Source organism: Rhea pennata, chromosome 7 (assembly GCF_028389875.1).
Source record: "Rhea pennata isolate bPtePen1 chromosome 7, bPtePen1.pri, whole genome shotgun sequence".
NCBI lineage: Eukaryota > Metazoa > Chordata > Aves > Rheiformes > Rheidae > Rhea > Rhea pennata.
Genome location: NC_084669.1, coordinates 39,849,094 through 39,869,568, shown reverse-complemented (window position 1 = coordinate 39,869,568; position 20,475 = coordinate 39,849,094). Strand labels below are relative to the sequence as shown.

The 20,475-nt window shown below is 43.4% G+C and overlaps 1 protein-coding gene and 1 pseudogene across 5 annotated transcripts in view; one reads left to right on the top strand and one right to left on the bottom strand.

Annotated features, from left to right (window-relative positions):
- Window positions 1-5,557, bottom strand: LOC134142920 (lipase member M-like; annotated as a pseudogene).
- A 6,155-nt stretch (window positions 5,558-11,712) lies between these two features.
- Window positions 11,713-20,475, top strand: part of RNLS (renalase, FAD dependent amine oxidase) — an 85,968-nt gene continuing 77,205 nt past the window's right edge. For 4 of the 5 annotated variants that reach the window (XR_009958945.1, XR_009958944.1, XM_062580137.1 and 1 more), the window contains exons 1-4: window positions 11,713-11,833; window positions 11,980-12,085; window positions 13,676-13,818; window positions 15,028-15,189. Coding sequence is in view for 3 of the 5 variants with exons in the window: in XM_062580137.1 (XP_062436121.1) it covers window positions 11,722-11,833; window positions 11,980-12,085; window positions 13,676-13,818; window positions 15,028-15,189 (523 nt within the window). In the remaining 2 variants the exon portion in view is untranslated. The remainder of the gene's footprint in view (window positions 11,834-11,979; window positions 12,086-13,675; window positions 13,819-15,027; window positions 15,190-20,475) is intronic. The other variant, XM_062580136.1, reaches the window with a different exon arrangement.

Sequence of the window (20,475 nt, the reverse complement as noted above, 5' to 3'; positions counted from 1 at the left end):
AAATATCACTGCACACCAGAAAGAAGAAGGGTAGATAAGAAAGCAGGAGCAGGCAAAAATTAAATGACTGTGTTTAACACACTAACTTAGCGTAAATTGACTGATAAATGTTTCCAGGAAGAAAAAAGCAGAGAGATAGCCCTCTCATAAGCCAGTTGCCCCCAGTGGATGGGAATGAGTGGCTCCTCCATCACAGGAGACAAAAAAGGGAGGTTTCATGGATTTTTCTCCATCAGATCAACAATCTTCCTGTACATGCGCTGAGGGGCATCTAGACCCCAGATGTGACCCCAGTGGGTCCAGTCAGGAAAGTGCTCATGGTGAATGAGGTTAGTAATGCAAGGGAGCAAGCATTTGGTCTCTGAAGTAGGGATAACCCAGTCTTGTCCATCGCTCCACAGGGCAGTTGGCACAGTCATGTCTTCTATCCTGTAAAAGGGAGCTGAGGACTGGGGAAAAAAAGATCAAATTATTCAAGGTCAGTAAAAATAATAAGTTATCAGCTGGATTAGTCATCAGAGTTGCTGAGAATCTGTCTCTTTCTCTCTCAGAGTAGCTGGGGAAGCCACCAGAGTGTTCAAGTCCTGGAACATATCTTTAGGAAACCTGAAAAAAAGCAACATGAGGCAAAAGAGTTCTGCAAGATTCCCTTCAGACTCTTCCCAGAGGGGCAGACAAAATCCCAAAAGATTCAGTTTGGACAAACAGGCCAAAAAGGGGAGCAGAATAGCTGTGCTCTGATGGAGGTCCCAGCCACTGAGGCAATAACAAGTGTACTAGTTGCATCAGTATATAATGCAATGGGTGCCTTCATCCCAGTCTCAGTCAGCTTCACCCTCTTCTCCCCTTTTTGCTGCCTAATTCACCACCACAAGTCCCCAGCCCACCTTGTTGTATTTCTCCTGGTTCTTCTCCCCATAGTCAAACTGCTTGAACTTCCCTGTTTTGGCAGTCTGAAAGGCAGAGGCAAAGAATTAATGCTGTAAAGGTAATGGCCTTGATCAGCCCCACCATACCATAAAGAAAGGACTAACCACAGGGCCTAGGTGTCTTGGGCTGTTGTCTGCTGTTGCCAGTCCTGCAAGCCCTGGGCCCATCCTCTGGGCCTCCCTGTGGGTCAGCGGGGCAGCAAATCAGCTGGCCCAGTTGGGGAGTTTGGGAAAAGAGAGGGAGGGTGTTCAGTCCATGGCATGGCTAAGTATGGACATTCAAGAGGTGGATCTGAGACATCTGTACTCACTCAGGATGTCTTTCTCACCTCTAGTTTCTACCTTGGCAGGAAGGAGAAAAACTTCTGCCCTGTCCTGTGGATTGCTGTGGACAACCTCAACAGTTTAGAATGGCCTGACAGAATGAAAAACATGAAACATGTGGTTGGATGATGCAGTGGGGAGTTTCTCTTGAACATTAACTGGGAAATTAGTCCCGTTAGGTCTTTTCTGAATGGCCAGTTCTGCACAGTTCATCACGACCATGTCTGGGAAAGGTTGACCTGCTGGCTGCAGATATGATGAAGCCTTGTTGAGCTCTTTCTGATCAGCAGGAAATGCAAAGTGCATCCACTCTGCCACTCTCAAGACTGTCACAGTGACTATTCAGACCCATCTTATTCTACACTAGAATAATAATTATTTGATGATCTTATTTTCTGAAGGAACGGATGATCCAATGAGGATGTGGATCTGATGTACTTCTGTCAATCTAGCACCATCCTCCTGGCTTACCTCCTTATCAGTAACCTTCATTTCCAAACTAGGGTCTCACTGGCATGTTCTTTCCCTAACAGGTTATACTGAAGTGTCTTTGTCTTGGAGGAGGAAGCAGATGGACATTGGATAAATGCTTCTGAAAGTATTGGCTTTTTCCATCACTCTAGTTCACTTTATGATTGGCACTTGCTCTTGCAGTGGTGATCACACACTTATTTATACCTCAGCTTTTTGCAGGGGCCACTGAAATCTTCCCATCTCCTTCCTCAGAGCACTGATAGGGTTGGTGGAAATATACAAGTGTCAATACAGGTGAGAGTTATCACTGGGTTATCAGGTATGACAAAAAGGAGAGTTCCTACCTGGCCCCAGTGGAGCATATTTTTGGTGGATGTATAGTCTGGGAAATGTGATATATACACATCTTTGCCAGGAAAAAAAAAATCTTACTCAGGCAGGAATTAACACTTGTTTACTGCCACAGTCCAAAGCACTCGATTATCACTCAGTCTGTTATTTGTTGTTTTTTTCTAGGCTCCCCAAATGTGAACTTTACCTTGGGGAAAGCAGCAGAAAACAAGATAAATATTCTCCCTATGCTTTGTGCTGCCCAATTGCCTTGTGGCCTGTCAGTTGCAGATGCTTATACATTAGGGCACCTTGGGGTAATTGGAAGCAAAAATTCCCCCTTTGTTTTTAGGTCAAGATGACATCAATAGCAATACAACGATCTTGTCACATCAGACCTTTGTTGCTGGTATCTAAGTATCATTGTCTTCCACTGATGCCCACTTCAGGCAAATGTAAATGAATAAACCGCTCTCACATACTTATAATTAGTTTCCTTCTCACAAGCGTGTGAGCTTCACCGATGAGAGCTGATCTTTCAGTTAGAGGCATATGGATAGCCCTGTGAATGTTTGTCACAAAAGCCTCTCGGACCTATGTTATACATCCAGGTAGCTCTTCAAAGCTAAAGTAACACATTGCAGTAAACAGCCTTGAGAATGGTTCTTTGATTTTCAATATTATGACTTGAGAGCAAACTAACTCTTCATAATTAGTTTGTACAACATTTCAGATAAGACATTTTCTCTTATAATTTGTTTGAACTGTCAATACAAATAATAGGGATCTGAAAACACCATTTCTATCTCCTTCCTCATCATTTTCATCCTCAGTGCCTCTGCCCCATGACAGTATTATTGCTAAGTAACTCAGACACTTAGAACATTTATCCCATATTATGACATGTATTATTTTGTCAGCCCAAATCAAAAGGTAATGTGCCTACTGCATTCAAGTTCTTCTTGTTAAATCCACCAATGAGAAAAAGTCCATCTGCACAGAGTTTGTTGAGTAGCTGACAGCTGCAAGCCTTGGCAAGCACAGCTCTCCACTTTCTTCGCAGCAGACCTCCCTCTTTTGTACCATATATCACCTGCAACAAGGCACAGACATTGCAAGTCAGTCCCTGCCCACAATAGGGCCAGCACCAATACAGCCCAGAGAGGACACCTGTCCATGGCAGACTACAGTGCTGAGAGAAAAGTCATTTTGGAGGGGTCAGTGTTTTTCCCTCTGTCCTCTGAAGGAGCTATGCTTTTCCAAAGGTTCAGGGAAGGAAAAGCTCAACATCAAGGCATGCAGTCCTCCCTGCACCAGTGTCTGGAAAACGAGCAAGGCAAGAAGCACACTCCTCCCACAACTTTTTTGTTTACATCCTTCTCTTCTTCTTTTCTTCCAAAAGACCTTCTGATTAGGGTTCCTGAGACAGGATAGGTTGTCTTCCTGAAATATTCATTGTTCTCTGTCCTTTTCTTCCTTTCAAAGGAAGGTGGAAAGGTTCACTGGAAAGGTGATGGAACACTCATCCTGGATGCCATTTCTAAGCATGTGAAGGATAAGAATGTGATCAGGAGTAGTCAGCATAGATTCACTAAGGGGAAATCATGCTTAACCAACCTGTCAGCCTTCTATGATGGGATAACTGGGCAGATGAGGGAAGAACAGGGGATGTGGTCTACCTTAACTTCAGGAAGGCTCTCAATACTGTCTCCCCTATCATCCTCCTATGCAAGCTCAGGAAATGCAGGCTGGATGAGTGGACAGTGATGTTGATTGAGAACTGGCTGAATGGCAGAGCTCAGAGTGTTATTATGAGAGGCTCAAAGTCTATTTGGAGGTCACCAAGGAGTGGTATACCTCAGGGGTGAACACTGGGTCCCATATTGTTCAACCTATTCAGCAGTGCAGCTGGATGAAAGGACAGAGTACATGCACCCTCAACAAGTGTGCTGATGATACAAAACTGGGAGGAGTGACATACACCAGAGTGCTGTCATTCAGAGGGCCCTCGAGAGGCTGGAGAGATGGGCAGAGAGGAATCTCATGAAGTGCAACAACATGGTCAAATGCATGGTCCTACACTTCAGGAGGAATAACGTTGTGCACCGGTGCAGGCTGGGGGCCTGCCTTCTGGAAAGCTGCCCTGCAGAGAAGGACCTGGGAGTCCTGGTGGATAGCAAGTTGACCATGAGCCAGCAATGTGTGCCTGTGGCCAAGAAGGCCAATGGCATCCAGGGTGGCATGAGGAAGAGCATTGCCAGCAGAATGAGGGAGGTGATCCGTCCCCTCTGCTGAACCTTGATGAGGCGACATCTGGAGTGCTGTGTCCAGCTCTGGGCTCCTCAGTACGAGAGAGACATGGAGCCACTTAAGAGAGTCCAGTGGCTGGCTACTAAGATGATTAAGGAACTGACATGTCTGTCATGAGGAAAGGCTGCATGAGCTGGGCCTGGTCAGCCTAGAGCAGAGAAGTCTGAGGGGGGATCTTATCAGTGCGTATCTGAAGGGAGGGTGTAGAGAGGATGGGGCCAGACTCTTTTAAGTGTGCCCAGCAATAGGTTGAGAGGCAATAGGCACAAACTGAAACACAGGAAATTCCACCTAAACATAGGGACAAACTTCTTTCCTGTGAGGGTTACTGAGCACTGGAACTGGACTGAGGTTGTGGAGTCTCCTTCCTTGGAGATATTCAAAAGCTTTTGCAACTTGCTGTAGGTGAGCCTTCTTGAGCCAGGGGGGTTGAACTAGATGACCTCCAGAGGTCCCTTTCAACTTCAGCCATCATGCGATGCTGTGATTCTCCCTCTGCATGGAGATAGGAGATTTTCTTTTTTTTTTTTTTCCTGATATTGTATCTCCCCTGGTCCTCAGCTTCCTTCCAATGGTCCATCTGTGCCCCTTCACAGTCTCTAAGAAGTGAGAATGGGGGAATGGAGCACAGCTAGTGGCATATCCTGGGGAAGAAAAAGTTATTTTACACCTCATCCTTTTCTCATACATTCCTACAATGCTGATCTAATGCTGTGCAGTAGGAGCTCCAGGCTAATTTTGCTGCAGTAGCATAAGCAACTGCATTTCCTGATTTATGCTATCAATTATTAAGTGTGTAATTAAATAGGATGAGAAAACCGTAACACAACACATACATTCAATATTGCATCAGGAAGATAGAAAAGACTTAATATCAGACCTTTAGCAGAATGGAAAGTGTAGCCAGGACCCACAACAAAGAACATTTTAATTTTCTCAGCCAGCTGTGGCACGGCCGAAAATGCTATGAAACCTGAAAAAAATGACAAGAGATGACAGAAATCCTATAAGTAACTGCCCTGTGAATCCAAGCACAGTTTCTGCTGCCCGGTCTTCTGCAGAATGAAGTCTACCATTGCCGGGAGGTCATACATGGCCATCTCGTGGAAACTGGAAAGCAAGGAGAGAAGCTGCATGTGATGTCTATTTCTTGGCCTTTCACTGCTGCAGATCAGGGCCACAAGATGCATCTCTGCTTAGCAGAGGCACTCCCACACCTCACTCCTTCCCTCCTAGGGCTGCCACTCCCCAGAGCATCAACCAGGCTGCCAAGTACAGGGGTTGCTCCCCTGCTCTCCCTACAGGCACAGTGCCTGGGGCCCACTGGAGTGGCAAGCAAGCAAGCAAGGATGCAATAGCAAGAACGGAGAAGACTAAATGAAAACACACTGAGATATTAAACAAAAAGATCATTAGACAATAATATACTTTAGAAAGCTCTTCTGCTGCCCAGAATTTGATTATCAAGTCTATCAAATTCGGTTTAAGCAGTATGAAGTAATCACGGATGTTTAAAGCTGATTTCTATCAATAAAGTGTTTTTAACTGATAACCTTGAAGAAAGTTTCCAGCCTCACATTTTGCATTTTGCACATTTTGATTAATAAATTAATCATTTCTTTTGTAATAATTACAAAAGATGTAATTATTATAAGGGCTATGGCTGTCTTCTGCCCTGTGTTCCTGGGAATACTGCCCTGGAATTACATAAGATGTAATTATTACAAAATAAATGATTAATTTATTAAAAAGGAAGTCTAATGGCAGATCTTATGTTTTAGAAATGACAATGCACCAGACAGAGCCCTATAACCGTTTGTTCTACAATGCTAGGGACAGAACTGTTAAATGTGAACTCAAGATTAAATCCCAGGCAACGGTGTGAAAACATCCTTGTTCTTCACATCCTCACAAGAAAGTATTAAGCACCATAGCCCACACACATGCTGCTGGCTTATCCTTCCTTCCATCAACAGCAGGGCTTTGGCTGTCTTCTGCCCTGTGTTCCTGGATTATACTGCTCTGGAAATCTCAGTGCGCAGATGATGGTGCAAGATATGTTCCAGCTGTCAACCTTAAGGGGACCTGAAATGTTTTCAAGGCCCACATCTAGATCTGGCAGTTGGAAAGTGCTCCTGGTTGCACATATCCATAGTAGAACTTTGATTCTTTTTTTAGGGACTTGGGAGTAAAAAGCACCTTGCTTTTAAGGCACAGAAGCCAGACTTTAATGGGTAAAACCTGTACTGTCTTTCAGTTTCTAAGGAAATGGACAATTGAAGCCTGTAATCCCAGGAAAGGTCAAGGGTCTTTGGTCATACTCATCTGGTAATTTCTCTCAAAGGTCATATGCAGTTTTTGCTACAGCATCATGGCTGATTGGGTCAAGATGAGGCCCTTGAGCTTCATTACATAATCTGAGGATCAAACAAGATCAACATTTCCCATATGTCAGTGGAAATGACCTCTAGCATTCTCTACTTCAGTGTCGCACTAGAAGTAAGATTTTTCCCAGCACTGGATTAGCTTGTCTCTGCCTTTGAGTAGTTAGCCACTCAAGCTACAGATCCCACATCTCTTTGGTGAAAGGCATTTCCTCATGTCCAGCAAGAACATGCAAAGGTGAAATATTGTTGTCCCTTGTCGTATCAGCTGCCACCAAAGAGAAGTGTTTGGCTGTATCACCTTTTGCCCTCTGAGAAGTCATAGGCTGCTGTCAGATCCCTCTCCACCTCCCCATGGCCAGACCAAAGAAGCTCAGCTCCCTCTGCTTCTTGTTGTAGAGACATCGCTGGTTGGCAGCCTCCATGGGGCCTCGCCAGTGTCTCCACATCCCTCTTACATTGCAGAGACCATACTGGACCCTCTATCCAGGTCCAGTTCACTATCTACTCTCACACTGCATAAAGGGAGTGATAGCTAATTAAAAACAGCTGGTCGTGCTCCTACTTACGTAGCCCAGAATCTGGATTCTCCTTTTTCAAAGAGAGCACATTGTTGGCTCACATTCAGTTTGCCATCCACTCTCACTCCCAAGTCCTTTTCAGTAAGGCTGCTGTTCCACAGTTCGTAATCAGTGCACTATCATTCCCTGCCCTCATTCAGAGCTTCCTGCCACTGGCACATACTTTAGCTGGGTGTTCAGCCCTGCCGTAGAAATATGTTGTACATCCAAGAGTTCCGATGCAACTCATGCAGTTCTTTTTTGTAGCATTCTTATTTTCCTTGCAAACAGTCTATATTGCAAGCTCACCACATGCACAGACTATTTTCCATTCCACTGTAGTGTTCTTCTTTAGCAGATTTATCTTCCCATCACATTATGTTTAATACTCATATCTTTTATAAAATCACTGATGAAGACTCACTCCCAATTCTTGATCTTTATCTTTTTGCCTCGACTCTTGGATTATCATAATACTCTTCTCCTAGGAATACCTTCTTATTTGCTTTTACTGGGTAGCAATTTTACCAAAGGAAATGCACTATTAACAGAAACTCTACTGAACTTTTAGACAAATTAAACTGGCAGTGAGAAAACAGCCAATCTTTCAGTAAAATACACCATTTTCAAGCAAATATAACATATAGATCATAAAAAATATTTACGAGGTTTGAAAAATCTCATTTTCATGAATAAACAGGTAACTTCTAGCAAGAAAACTTTGCCTAGCCCACTGGCAAATGTATAGCTGTGCAATTCAGCAGGTCTTCTAGGAGATAACACTTTCAATGGAACTCCATTCAGGATCTTTGGGGGCCTTGAGCAAATACCAAGTCTGGCAATGCTCTGAGCCCTAGGAACAGAAAGGACTTCAGCTTAGCCACATCTATGTCCTAAGCAACTAATTCCCCCAAAGGATACACAGCTCTAAATTACTGCCTGGCTATCATAGTGCATGAAGAGAAAGCATGCTGGAGAGGAACATCAAGACATTCCTTCTCGTAAAATATAAGCTAGTTCCTAGAATGCTTATGGAAAACCTTTTGGCGCTAGAATTAGCCCATCGGCACTTTCTGGAAGCTATCTGTCACATGCTCAAGTAATTCTTGCTGGGTAGCACAGCTAGGTGGGCTGCATTCAATTATGCTGGAAGCTGACCATCAGCAGAGTGGATCAGACTCAGTTCTAAAGAATTCCTGGAAGAGTGGCACTGAGAATGAGTCATCGAATAGCAGTGATGACTTATCATGTATCTCACACTTTGTGCTCTCACAGTCTTGTTCAGCATCATGATCCACTTTTTGCATTAAATACTCTGAGAGTTTCCCATGATACTCAAGGCCTGGCAGGTCAAGGTCTGTGGATGAGTTCTAGCAACCACATTCCATGTATACTCCTAATCACAGCGTGCTATCTTCCCTAGCTCAAATATCATACTTGATAAAATGCCACAAAGCCTCAAAACTCCAAGAAAGGATAGGGATATAGGTTTATTGAGGCATATGATTAGTTGAAAGGTGACCGTTAAACAGTTATAGCATCTATAGTACAGCCATAGCCATACAACAAAATAAGTGAGCAGTCAGTTCCCACAGAAAGTTAGAGGATTCCAGCAGGTAAAAAACTACATGCTCTGAGTCTAGTATATCTCTTGATCTTTGGATAACACTATGTATGCCTATGTTACTCAAATCTCTGGCCTTGTCAGGCAGATACAAAACAATTGAGACATACTGGGGTAGACGTCTTTTGGCAAGACATTGGTTCTTCAAGTACATGCGTTCCACTGCCTGTTATATAGCTGATTATCCCTGTGGATTATTGGTTGAGTTTTCACAATTAACAATGCCTTGTCTCTCACCTCAACAGCCCTTTTAACTCCCAGCAATTCCTTGTTTGACTACTTTGCCTTTTTTCTCAGCAAGGTGAAGCATGGCCTTTTACAGACTTCTTTATCTCTGCCAGCTTTAGCTTTGGAATCTAAACATCTTTGAAAAGAAGAGGTCAATAGGTATTGGCACCTCCATCCAGCAGGCCATCATATCGTAAAGTCAGAAGCAGCAGCTGGATGTGACTTTAAGGGGTCACTTAGACCTGTTCATACAGAATCACAGAGTAGTGTAGTTGGAAGGAACCTTTAGAGATCATCTAGTTCAACCCCCTCTCCTCAAGCAGGATCACCTACACAGGACTGCGTCTGATGACAGCTTTCAATATCTCCATGGAAGGAGACTCCACAACTTCTCTGGGCAACCTGTTCCAGTGCTCTGTCACTCTCACAGGAAAAAAGTTTTTCTCTACATAATCAGACAGGATGGAACAGAGTGTGTTTCAGTTTGTGCCCATTGCCTCTTGTCCTGTCACTGGGCACCACTGAGAAGAACCTGGCTCCGTCTTCTTTATACTCACCCTTCAGATATTTATAGACATTGATAAGATCCCCCCTCAGTCTTCTCTTCCTCAGGCTAAATAGGACCAGCTCTTGCAGCCGTTCCTCATAGGGCAGATGCTCCAGCCCTTTGATCATCTTTGTAGCCCTACACTGGAATCTCTCCAGCAGTGCCATGTCTCTCTTGTACTGGGGAGCCCAGAACTGGACACAAAACTCCAAGTGTAGCCAGGGCTGAGTAGAGGGGCAGGATCACCTCCCTTAATCTGCTGGCAACATTCTTCCTAATGCACCCCAGGAGACCATTGGCCTTCTTGGCTACAGGGGCACATTGCTAGCTCATGGTCAACTTGCTGTCCACCAGCTCTCCCAGGTCCTTCTCCACAGAGCTGCTTTCCAGCAGGTCAGCCTCTAGGCTGTACTGGTACATAGGATTATTTCTCCCTAGGTGCAGGACCCTGCATTTGCCTTTGTTGATCTTCATGAGGTTCTTCTGCACCTTGCTGTGCAGTCTGTCAAGATCTCTCTGAACGGCAGCACAACTTTCTGGTGTATTACTCCTCTCAGTTTTGTATCATCAATTCAATCATATGTAAGTATAGACTTTAAGAGAATTAATCACTTCCAAAAACTCAAGAAAAGTGATTATTCTCCTTGGCATTTGTATCTAAACTACTTGATCTAATCTTGGGCCATCCCAGTAGGACAGAAGTCATGACTGGCTGAAGAGAACCCGACAAAGGGTCAATAAGACAGTCAGAGGGCTGGAGCCTAGGTTGTACAAGGCTGAGAGAGCTAGGCCTGTTTAGGCTGGAGAAGGTGAAGTGTAGGAAGGATCTGCAACTTTCACTATCTGAAGGGTGTATTACTAAGACAAAGAAACCAGATTCTGCTCAGTGAAAGCACTAGAGGCATGAGGACAATTTGCAGGAAGGGAAATACTGCCTGGCACTAAGGGAACAGTCCTTCCCCACATGAGTGCTGGGTGATCTCCATCCTCAGAGATTGCCCAGACTCACCTGGACATGGCCCTGAGTCACCTGCTATGGCTGCAAAGTTGGCCTTGCTGCGAGTAGCAGCTGGTCTGGAGACCTCCAGAGTGCTGTCAAGCCTGAGCCTGGCTGTGATTTTGTGATTCTGGTTAAGTATCCTCTACCTCAAGTCTTTCTCTAGGCATCACAGCATCTGTCAGTCCAATAATTAGGTATTACATCTATTACTTTATCTGTGTCTTCTATACTCAATTTTTATTATTTAAAAAATTTATTTCTGGACCCATACCTATACTATAGAACTATCCTAGGCACTTTTAAATACTTGTTTTTAACCAAGAAAACCCACCACATCATTAGAAACCTATCAAGTCTCTGCATATATTCTGTTGATTGAATGATCTGCTTTTTAACACACAAGCATCCGAACCTTTCTTGAAACAAACTACTTGGGAAGCAATCATAAAGCCAGGTTACCACTGGAGAGGCATGACGAAGTGTAGATGTATGGCACTACCTCACCTGTTACCTACTTTATGTACCTTTGAAGAAGGCCAGCCTGGCATTTGGCAGTTCTCACAGGTTTCCTCCTCTTCTGCGCAGCAGGACTGGTGGAGTCTGCAATCTGCTGGCCCCACCTTGTGGAGGACTTCCATCTGAAATGAGCTACATTAACGGCAGAATTATACTCCTGGCAGCTGCATGATGAACTGGCTTCCAGAGAGTCACATTCTGAACCTACAGGTCACCAGCCGGACAAGTTTCCTCACACAGACTGAAGACATAGTCACGGCTTGCTTTTGGGAAACTCTGAAAGGAAGAAGCTGAACCTGACAGGAGCCCTCAGCGCTGTTTATTTGCACGTCACCCTTGAAGAGCTCTCCTCCCACTCGGGAAACCTTTCAAGCAAACCTTACGGCTGGAGACAGCGTGTGTGGGTGTGCGGAGGGCGTGTGCGGGTCGAGGGGGAGGTGTCCCGAGGCGGGCAGGCCCGCCGGGGTGCCCGCCCCCGGACGTGGCGGTCGGGCCATGGCGCGGGTGCTGGTGGTGGGCGCGGGGCTGACGGGCAGTGCCTGCGCGGCGCTGCTGCGGGCTGCGGCGCCGGGCCGCCTCGAGGTGTGGGACAAGGCCCGCGGCGCAGGTGGGGCCGCGACGGGCACCGGAGGGACCGGGGGGGGGGCGGGAGGAGAGAGCGCGCGGGTGGGCGGGCGGGCGCCGGCTGCTTGGCGGCGCCTCCCGTCACGTCACGTTACGTCACGGGGCGCCGTCTGACTGGCTGTCGCGCAGGGGGCCGCATGAGCACGAGCCGCAGCGCGCCGGACGCCGCCTGCACTGCCGACCTGGGCGCGCAGTACCTCACACTGGAGACGGGGCGCGCGGGCCCGCGCCGCAGGTGAGCGCGCGGGTGGCGGGTGGCCGGGGCGCCGCGCCGCTGCGGGGGCGTCCCTGAGGCGCGGCTGCGCCGTCGCCGAGGCCAGTCACCCCCGGCGTATCGCAGTAGTGCCGTCCCGAAAGATTCCACACCGTGCTCTTGAGTAAAACAAAACCACCCTTCGGGTCTCAGGAGTTAGCAGCTTGTCCGTCTGGCGCGAGTGCATGTCTGGGGAAACCTGGAGGGTGTTTGCCTGCAGGCGCCCAGAGGTTCATTGCCACGGTGACGCTTGGCCTGTGAGTGCGTGCACCCTGCTTTTGTCACTCGCTTTATCCTGTTCTCCCAGATGTGTATCTGGCTGTGGAGAACTCCGCTTATTTAACCTAGTGTGGTCTGGGCGGGATGCCTGCAGCAATGCAGAATCCGCAGCCTGGGTGAAGTGCTGCGGAAAGTCTTGTTGTCCTACTGGGGCTGACTGCCACAGATTGATTATGGGGTGAGTTTTGCCCCGAGTTGTCCCTCAAGTTTGCTTTTGTTCACTGTTCATGCTCTCGGTTTTGAGATTCCTTCGTGTCTGCGCATCAAGCTTCTGGCTGAACATAATCTTTTTTCTGTCCCTGTCCTTGGCAGCCGGGAACGCAGTTGAGAAAGTCAAGGACAAAGCAGGTGACAGTAGGCAAGATCATTTTTGGTCAGACAGGTTCAGTTGTGAAATGATCTTCCCAAAAATATCTGGCTGTCGATTTGATTCATTTCGTGCATATTAGAGAACATCCTGTTTGACAAATCCATGCACTGTAAGAAATGCAGAGGGATGCAGCCAAATGCCCATCTTTTTGAATCAATGAAGGTGTTTCTTTTCAAGAACCAATGTAACTTGAAGACACTTAAACATTGTGTTAAAGGCTGTAGATGACAGAGGAAAGCTAGGTATGAAAGAAAAAGCAAGAATTCTTTTAATTTAGTTTCTTGCTTTGTGGGACTATGAAATCTCTACCTTTAGAAGAGCTGTCCCTTCACTGCAGAGGTGGAGGAAAATCATGTTTGTTCTGATCAGAGGCTTGTTTGAACTTGTTCATTGCATGGGACTATATAAAGTAGACTTAAGAAGGGGATGGTAAGTTGTAGATGATGCAGGGTTGTTCGTACTAGTACCAGGTTGCGTGAAAGTTGTGTTGCAGACAGCTGCATCCAGCTCCAGGAACTTTCCTGTACTTCCACAGTAAAGGAGCAAGAAGTCAGTTTGTACAAATACTCAAAACTTCCTTCATGCTCCTTCCACAGTTAACTCTTTCAAATTTCTGGCTGAAGGGAAACTTTTCAGTCAAACTACTTTCTAACAAATTTGTATTGCAGGAGATGTAGGTAGGTTGATTTCTTATGAAAAGGCAGCCCCCACAAAACAGCAGTTCCTACCTCAAAACTGCAGGTATTTAACCTAAAAATGGTTAGTGTTTTTGCATAGTTTGAGTTGGAACACAGGTTGTATGAGGCAAGTAAAAGCTGTTCTTCATTACACCAGTTTTAGCTTCAGTTACAAAAAAATGATGACAGCTGCTGTGTGTTTTTATGCAGTGTATTTTCTTATTTGTGTTGTTTCCTCCTTTTAAGCTTCTATGAGGAACTTTTGTCTCATGGCATCTTGGAACCACTGACTGCACCCATTAAAGGAATGGTAGTGAAAGAAGGCTCTCGCAATTACATGGCACCCCAGGGCATCTCCTCAGTTGTCAAGTATTACTTAAAACAGTCAGGTAATTTTTAGATGCCATTGTATGAAATGCATGTTTGTAATTGTGGTTTTGATGATATTTTTGAACTGTTCTTCAAATTTAAATTTCCAATTAGGATGTTCAGGTTCTTTGTTTATGTATGCCTTGAAGCAGCATACCTAAACAGGTAACATGTCTGTAAGCTCTGTAAATTTCCAAGTCCTGCAAACACTTCACTGACTTCAGCTGCACTACTGGCATGTAAAAATGTAGGTACAAGTCTAAGGTCTGTAGGATCAAGGACTAAGCTTATATTTACACTGTTTTCATTAGTGTACGAAAGTCAGATCTAACACAACTAGGACAATCATAATTCAGCAGGAATGGGACTATGCTGTCTTTGCCTAGAGGATTAAAAAGAAATTTGAGTTGCATAAAACTTCAGTAAAGTGAGTGTTTTGATTTGTCTCATAACTATATAGTTAATTTAACTGCTGTTTAACTGAGTAGCTGGGAACATCACTGATGAGCTACATCCTGTGTTCAGTAGAAATGAATGCTTATAGAGGATTTAAACCTGCCGTGTTGGAAATTTTTTAGAAGTTCTTTAGAGGAGACTAAGAAGACCATATGCTAGTTTAAACTGTGTAATTTCTCTGTTTGTTGTAACATGGCAGGACTATTTTTTAGTGTTTAATAACTAGTTCAACACTGATTTGAAAAATGATGTTGTTAGCTTTATGGACAGTCAAGCTTTGAACCTTTTTCTTTTGATTAGTTATTTTTTAGACCCTAATACAAAAAATTATATGTGTTCTTATCTTCTGATATGTGAGATATGCTAACACGGACAACTTCTCTAACAACGTTTTTTAACTCCTGGATATCTGCTCTGATCACTCACCCTTTGCCACTCCTGTGCTCACCTGATTTCATTCTGCATTGGTTCAGCTTGCTAAGTTTGCAGATAACTAACCTGACAAAGAAGGTAGTTCATAGTCTTCTGCTAGTTTATTGAGCTGAATCATGTCAGCAAGGAGTCAGATGAATACTAGCCCTAGCATAAGGAAGGGATGAGAATTTTTCAGCTGATGAGGATCTGTTCTTTTAATGTCATAGGCTGGCTGTTAAATGAATTCAACTGAATTGTGAAACATTACATTTGTGCAGTCTCCAAATTATTAACGGAAATACTGTGTGTTTTTTTCTGTCAAATTTACTGTTACGTGTTTAACTTTTCCTTTTTTGAAGCAGGTGCGGATGTCTTCTATGAACATCATGTAACTCAAATCTCTCTTCGAGACGGGAAATGGGAAGTCTCCAGGAAAATGGGATCTCCGGAACAGTTTGATATTGTTATTCTCACAATGCCTGTTCCGCAAATTCTTCAGCTACAAGGTGACATTGTAAACAGTAAGTTCATACCTCAAAACTGCAGGTATTTAACCTAAGCTGGCAATTTACCATCTAATATGGCAAAAAATGACTCAACAGTCTGAGCTGTCAGTTACTTTCCCTCAGAATAGAAAGAAATAGAAAACAATAGGAGAAAAATAGGAGAAAATAGGCATTTTCAAGATTGTATGTGTTGTGCATGAGCAGTAATACCTTGATAGCAAAAATCTGTAAAGAGTTTTTTCTCTATGAGACAGTTTTACATCTGTTCTTTTTTGTGTACCTCAGGAACGGAACTAGTTTTACTGTAACTTGAAAATGACTGTGTTAATTTGGTCATTATTAAGTCCATCGAGATCCTCAGCTAGTTGCCAAGTGGTGGTTTTCTTGTTGCTGTCTCTTTCTCGAGATCTCTTACTGATTTTCATTGTTACCCTCAGTTTATTTGCAAAAGGAATAACCTGGAGGTAAGACTTGAATGACATCTCTAGTGTGGAAAAAATAACTAGAGCATTTCAATGAGACTAAAATCATATGAAGCAGAGGGGAGGAAAAGAGCCAGAGCAGAAGTTTTAGGTCTGAAGTTTATAAGATGAAAGCTGCTCAGACCCTCCAGCTTTGCAGCAAGCAGTAGCTTGTTTGCTGTTTCTGGTTGCCCCACAGAGATTATATTCCCCAAACACAATTAGATCTCAGTTATCCTTTGGTGATTTGTCTGGGTGAATGCGTTAACAGTGCTGTGGAGTCTTAGAAAGAGCAGTTCTGTGCTGAGAAAAAAAGCTCAAGTTCAGGGCTGGACAAGTTTACTGACTTAGGTACAGCGTCTTGGGTTTTGCGTCCATGGCCAGCTTTTCTCTGAACATTTGCATGTTATGTGAAGCTGATCTCATTCAAGTAAGCTCTACGCAAAGTCAGTCTGTCTGCAGTGTGCTCCTAGCTTTGTGGTTGCTGTGAGAGCTTGTTAGCTGACATATAGCCATGCTTGTGAGCAGATTTGGTATGTTTGCCATGAGACTTGATCTAAATTAAGGAAGCCTTGCAGAAGGGAGACTGTGAGGATTTACAAGGCAGCTACCTTGATGCGGGTCTTTAGGAGGTGGACTCTGGGCGCTGATGCTGAGGAGAAGGCAGCAGAACCAGCCAGACCTGGCAGCGCTGACTCTGGCAGAAAGGTATGAGGTATGCTGGACTCTGGATTTATCACCTCTGGTACAGCATTGTACAAGGACATGCTACATCTGGCTAGTAATCTTTCTTTGAATTCATCATGCTGGCAGCAGTGCAAGGGCGCCCACATGGCTCTATTTGAAACAGTTTTGATCTGACAGGGCTTACTACCTAGTCGCTGCAGCTCCTGAAGTAGACACTTTAATATATTTGTGTTTTTTTGCACTCTCTGGGCTAAAGCAGCTCTATCAGTACTCTAAAGATGAAGAGCTGGCTGTAATACTTGGCTTATTGATCTCTACTATATCTTGGATTTTAATGTATTTAAATATATGTGTCTGCTTTGGGTACTGTCTGTCTGTTAAAAGACATGAGAGCAATAGGAGAGGGTGGTTAGCGTAAGTTTCCAGGGCCTATCTGAAAGTGCTTCACAGTAAACAGAAGCTGTATGAGAGAAAAGAAGAGAAGAAAGTAGAAAAAAAAGGAGAGAGCTAGATGGCAACAGGTCTTTGAGCTACAGGACAGCATCTTAGGGTAGCAAAGGGAAAATTTATGTCTGATCATGATAGGGAAGAAGAGTATTTTCATTACAGTCTCTTATTTTAAGCATTATTGTCTAAAGAGACAATTATCCCATAAGAACAGGACTTCTCTGCTATTTATTGTTTTGTATACTCCATCATTTATCCTTTCTTGTACCATAATAAGTAATGGTATCCCCACTGAATTTTCTTGGGTATATGAGTATGCTCTTTTGCTTCATACTGTGAATCATGTCAGCAGGGTAAATGTATAGACATCATTTTTATAATTATATATTTCTCTAATATTTGGGTTTCGGTGGCCACGTGTGCATTATTCTGCAGTATAAAGATACAATAAATCAATGTTAAAAAAATTGTCTGACTGGTTGCTAACTGAAGCATGACTACACAAGCTTCAGAAAGTAAGAGGGGAGTGATGTATATATAATAAAAATAAATTTAAAAAAACTTCGCTAAACATGCCAGAAACCCTTGGAAGCAGAAGACCTCTAATTGTGTGCCAGCTGCACATTTCTGCCTCCTCTTAAACAGGTTATAATGACAAATTGTTTTTCTTGTGACAATTAAACCCTTTCGTGAACAAATGTGGGCAGGTCCCTTTCAGAAGATATGCTAAAACTGAACAGTTTGTTTCACTTGCTCCTAAAGTGCTGGAACTATTGGATGCATTCCTCACCATCTTTTTCTTAATCTTCTTTATAACTGCAGGATTAATTTCTGTCTGAGGGAATCTTCTTCCTCCCATCTCTTTCCTTCTCTCTTTCTTAATTCTGTGGGAGACTAGTTTTGTTTGCCTAATACAAATGTCAAACCATTGCTAATTCTTCATCTCAAGCAACAGGGTTGACTCCCTGTACCATAAAGTTCCCTAGCAGTGGAGCTCTTCTCTTCCATGTTGCTGTTTCTTTAGGCCAAGAGGTGAAAGGAGAGAATGTAAGGGAGATTTTTCAAAGCTTAAATGAAGAGTAGATTTCAGATTCTTTTAGACGTATAAATTACCTGGATACCTCGCTGTATCTCTAATCCTCTGAGCCTTGTATTGGCTTTAAATTGAAGAACTGAATTTTGATGACACAGAATGGGCACTTCTTGGATCTACCTCTTCTGAGATTTAAGATACTGCTTCATGATGAGGTTAAGCCTGTTTAAATGTGGATAGCTCCTGAAAGTGATACACTGACAATGTCCTGTTGTTGCCCCTCTGTCAGCACTAGTAAAGTGGGTAGCCACACTGTGATTCAGATCAGTTCCCTGTGCTGACTCAAAACTGACTCTGATAGTGTAAATGAATGTGTTGGTTTTCCCTTGGTTCTGCAAGTTGATCTGACTTGCTGAGTGACTACCCAGTGGCTGGTATTGCTAGCCCCCAGGTCTGCTAAGGCTGCTTTTTTGCGCTGAAAGCGTGTCAGTTATCTGTATGCTCTGATGTACCAAGGAGACAAAATTTGATGATTTCTACTGGAAAACACGTTTGTACATTTCTAATGTACAAATTGGTAATTCCAGCTGCTGTGCTAAAAAGGGAGATCCTTGCTCTTGGTTGCATACTTCCCCCTTGCTGTCACTCAGGATTGGAGAATCACTTTACTGTGCTGCTGTGCTCACACTACAGCTGAAGTGAACGATGGCATAAAAGGAAGGGGAGGACTTTCTCCTAGGAACAGCATGCTGTGAAGTCAGCTCAAATATCAGGTGTAACTCTGTCCTGAGACTGCAGGCAAGGGGCTTAAAGTGAAGAGAGGATTTAGAAGTGCAGCTACCTTAATTGTTGATCTTGAAGGCCTTTATTATATAGAAGACAAAACACTGAAGCCAAATGAGAGGTGTGGCCTTGTGATAATATTATCTCAATGACTACTGAAATAGTGGTGAGCTGTGTCAACACAAAGAGCATTGGCCCTTTCCCCAACAGTGAGCCCTGCTGTAAGCCCTTCTTTTTGACTGCAAGCAGCTTTCACTATACACCCTTCTGTGCCTCAGTATACCATCCCTATTTTGACAACTTCTTAACTAGAAGCAGCCTGTTTAAAGACCTTCCATATCCTTTGCTGCTCTTTTCCTGTGTGAGGTTACTCTCTGTCTTTTCACTTCATTTTTTTTTCACACTGGAGACGACTGAACAAAGGACCTGTGCCAGATCCCATTTTAGCCACTAGGTATAATTGAATCTATCAGTTCAAAGCCAAATGAAATTTTAAATGGATTTTGATGGAGGATTGTTAGTGTTAATGTATAAATAAAGACTGCAAAATAAGTGATGCAGCATAGGAGCTGTGTGGAGTAGATGAGGCTTTGATCAGTTAGTAAGCATCAGAATTAGGCTTTGATATAAATGTGTGAAATGACCTAGGTTGGAGTTGAGTGTTCAAATGACTTATCAGAAGTGATAAACAAATCTCCCCTTTCAAGATTCACCCTTTTGTTGCCTTAGTCTGGAGGTTATTCTGTCACGTGTGTACTTCTCCTGTGCTTGAGAGTATTTAACTGCCTAAATAGCGTATTTTTAAGCAGTGGTCCCATAAATCATCACCATAAGCTGCTAAACATGCTGCATGCTTATTTAATACCAGACTGCCTTGGACATCTATGCCGATGTTTTCAGAAACGTGTCCTGAAAATTAGGCTCCTAAATTTGTAGTTAGGTGCTTCAACAGAAGCATCCTACACATGTGCACGTTGCAAGTTCCTCATCATGGTGTGTGCGACTGCACTAGATTATGTGAGTGGCTAGGACTTGGCCAACAATTTAGGTGTCCTATGGTCTGATACTTGTACATGTTTACCTCTGTGTTTATTTAGAGATATTTAAAGTTAAATGTCCTGAGATCTGATTTATGAATTTGAAACTGTCCAGAATTTTACCTTCAGACTTACTAGTTCTTGGGTTTTTGTTTTGGCTTTAAGAGTGAAGACTAGGAAAAGGTGGGGTCACAGACTACTTGAGGGAGATCTCCTTTCCCCTCCCAAGTTCTTTTTTTCATTTATTTACATGATGCTCAGAGAATTAAAATTATGAAATAATGAGGGAGATATATCCTCCCATACATCCTAAATTTTCTGTTTGGTGGCAAATTTTCTGTCTTAACACTTGAAGGTATGCAAACTGAACTGTTTATCAGGTTGATTTATTAGTTTCAGACTTTTTGTGTTTTTAACATTTTAGATGAGACTTTACTTGTATTCTTTCGTTCTATTTATTTGTATTCTTTGGAATGAGCCGGTATTTATCGACTTTTACCTGAAAGAGGATAGGGAAGGCAGTGAGTTATCTATAGCCAATCTTTTCAGAAACTGTTATATTCATTTTTTCTGCAACTGTTAAGCCCAAATGGACTTACCAGTTGGATATTCAGCAGTAGTAGACATGAAATAGTAATGCTGGTGGAAGTCATAAGGTTCAAAATCTGTTAAACTGGAATTTTTGTTGAATTGGTAGTCTGTGAAATAGGCATTCGTATGGCTCTTTGATACTAGTATCTGATGAAGTTACCCTTTACTGACTTTTCTTTTTGGTTGATGTCTGGTAATAAACTTATGTGTACTGTGTTTACTTGAAGTTACAGTGGAATTACCAAACATTTATCAAAATTTA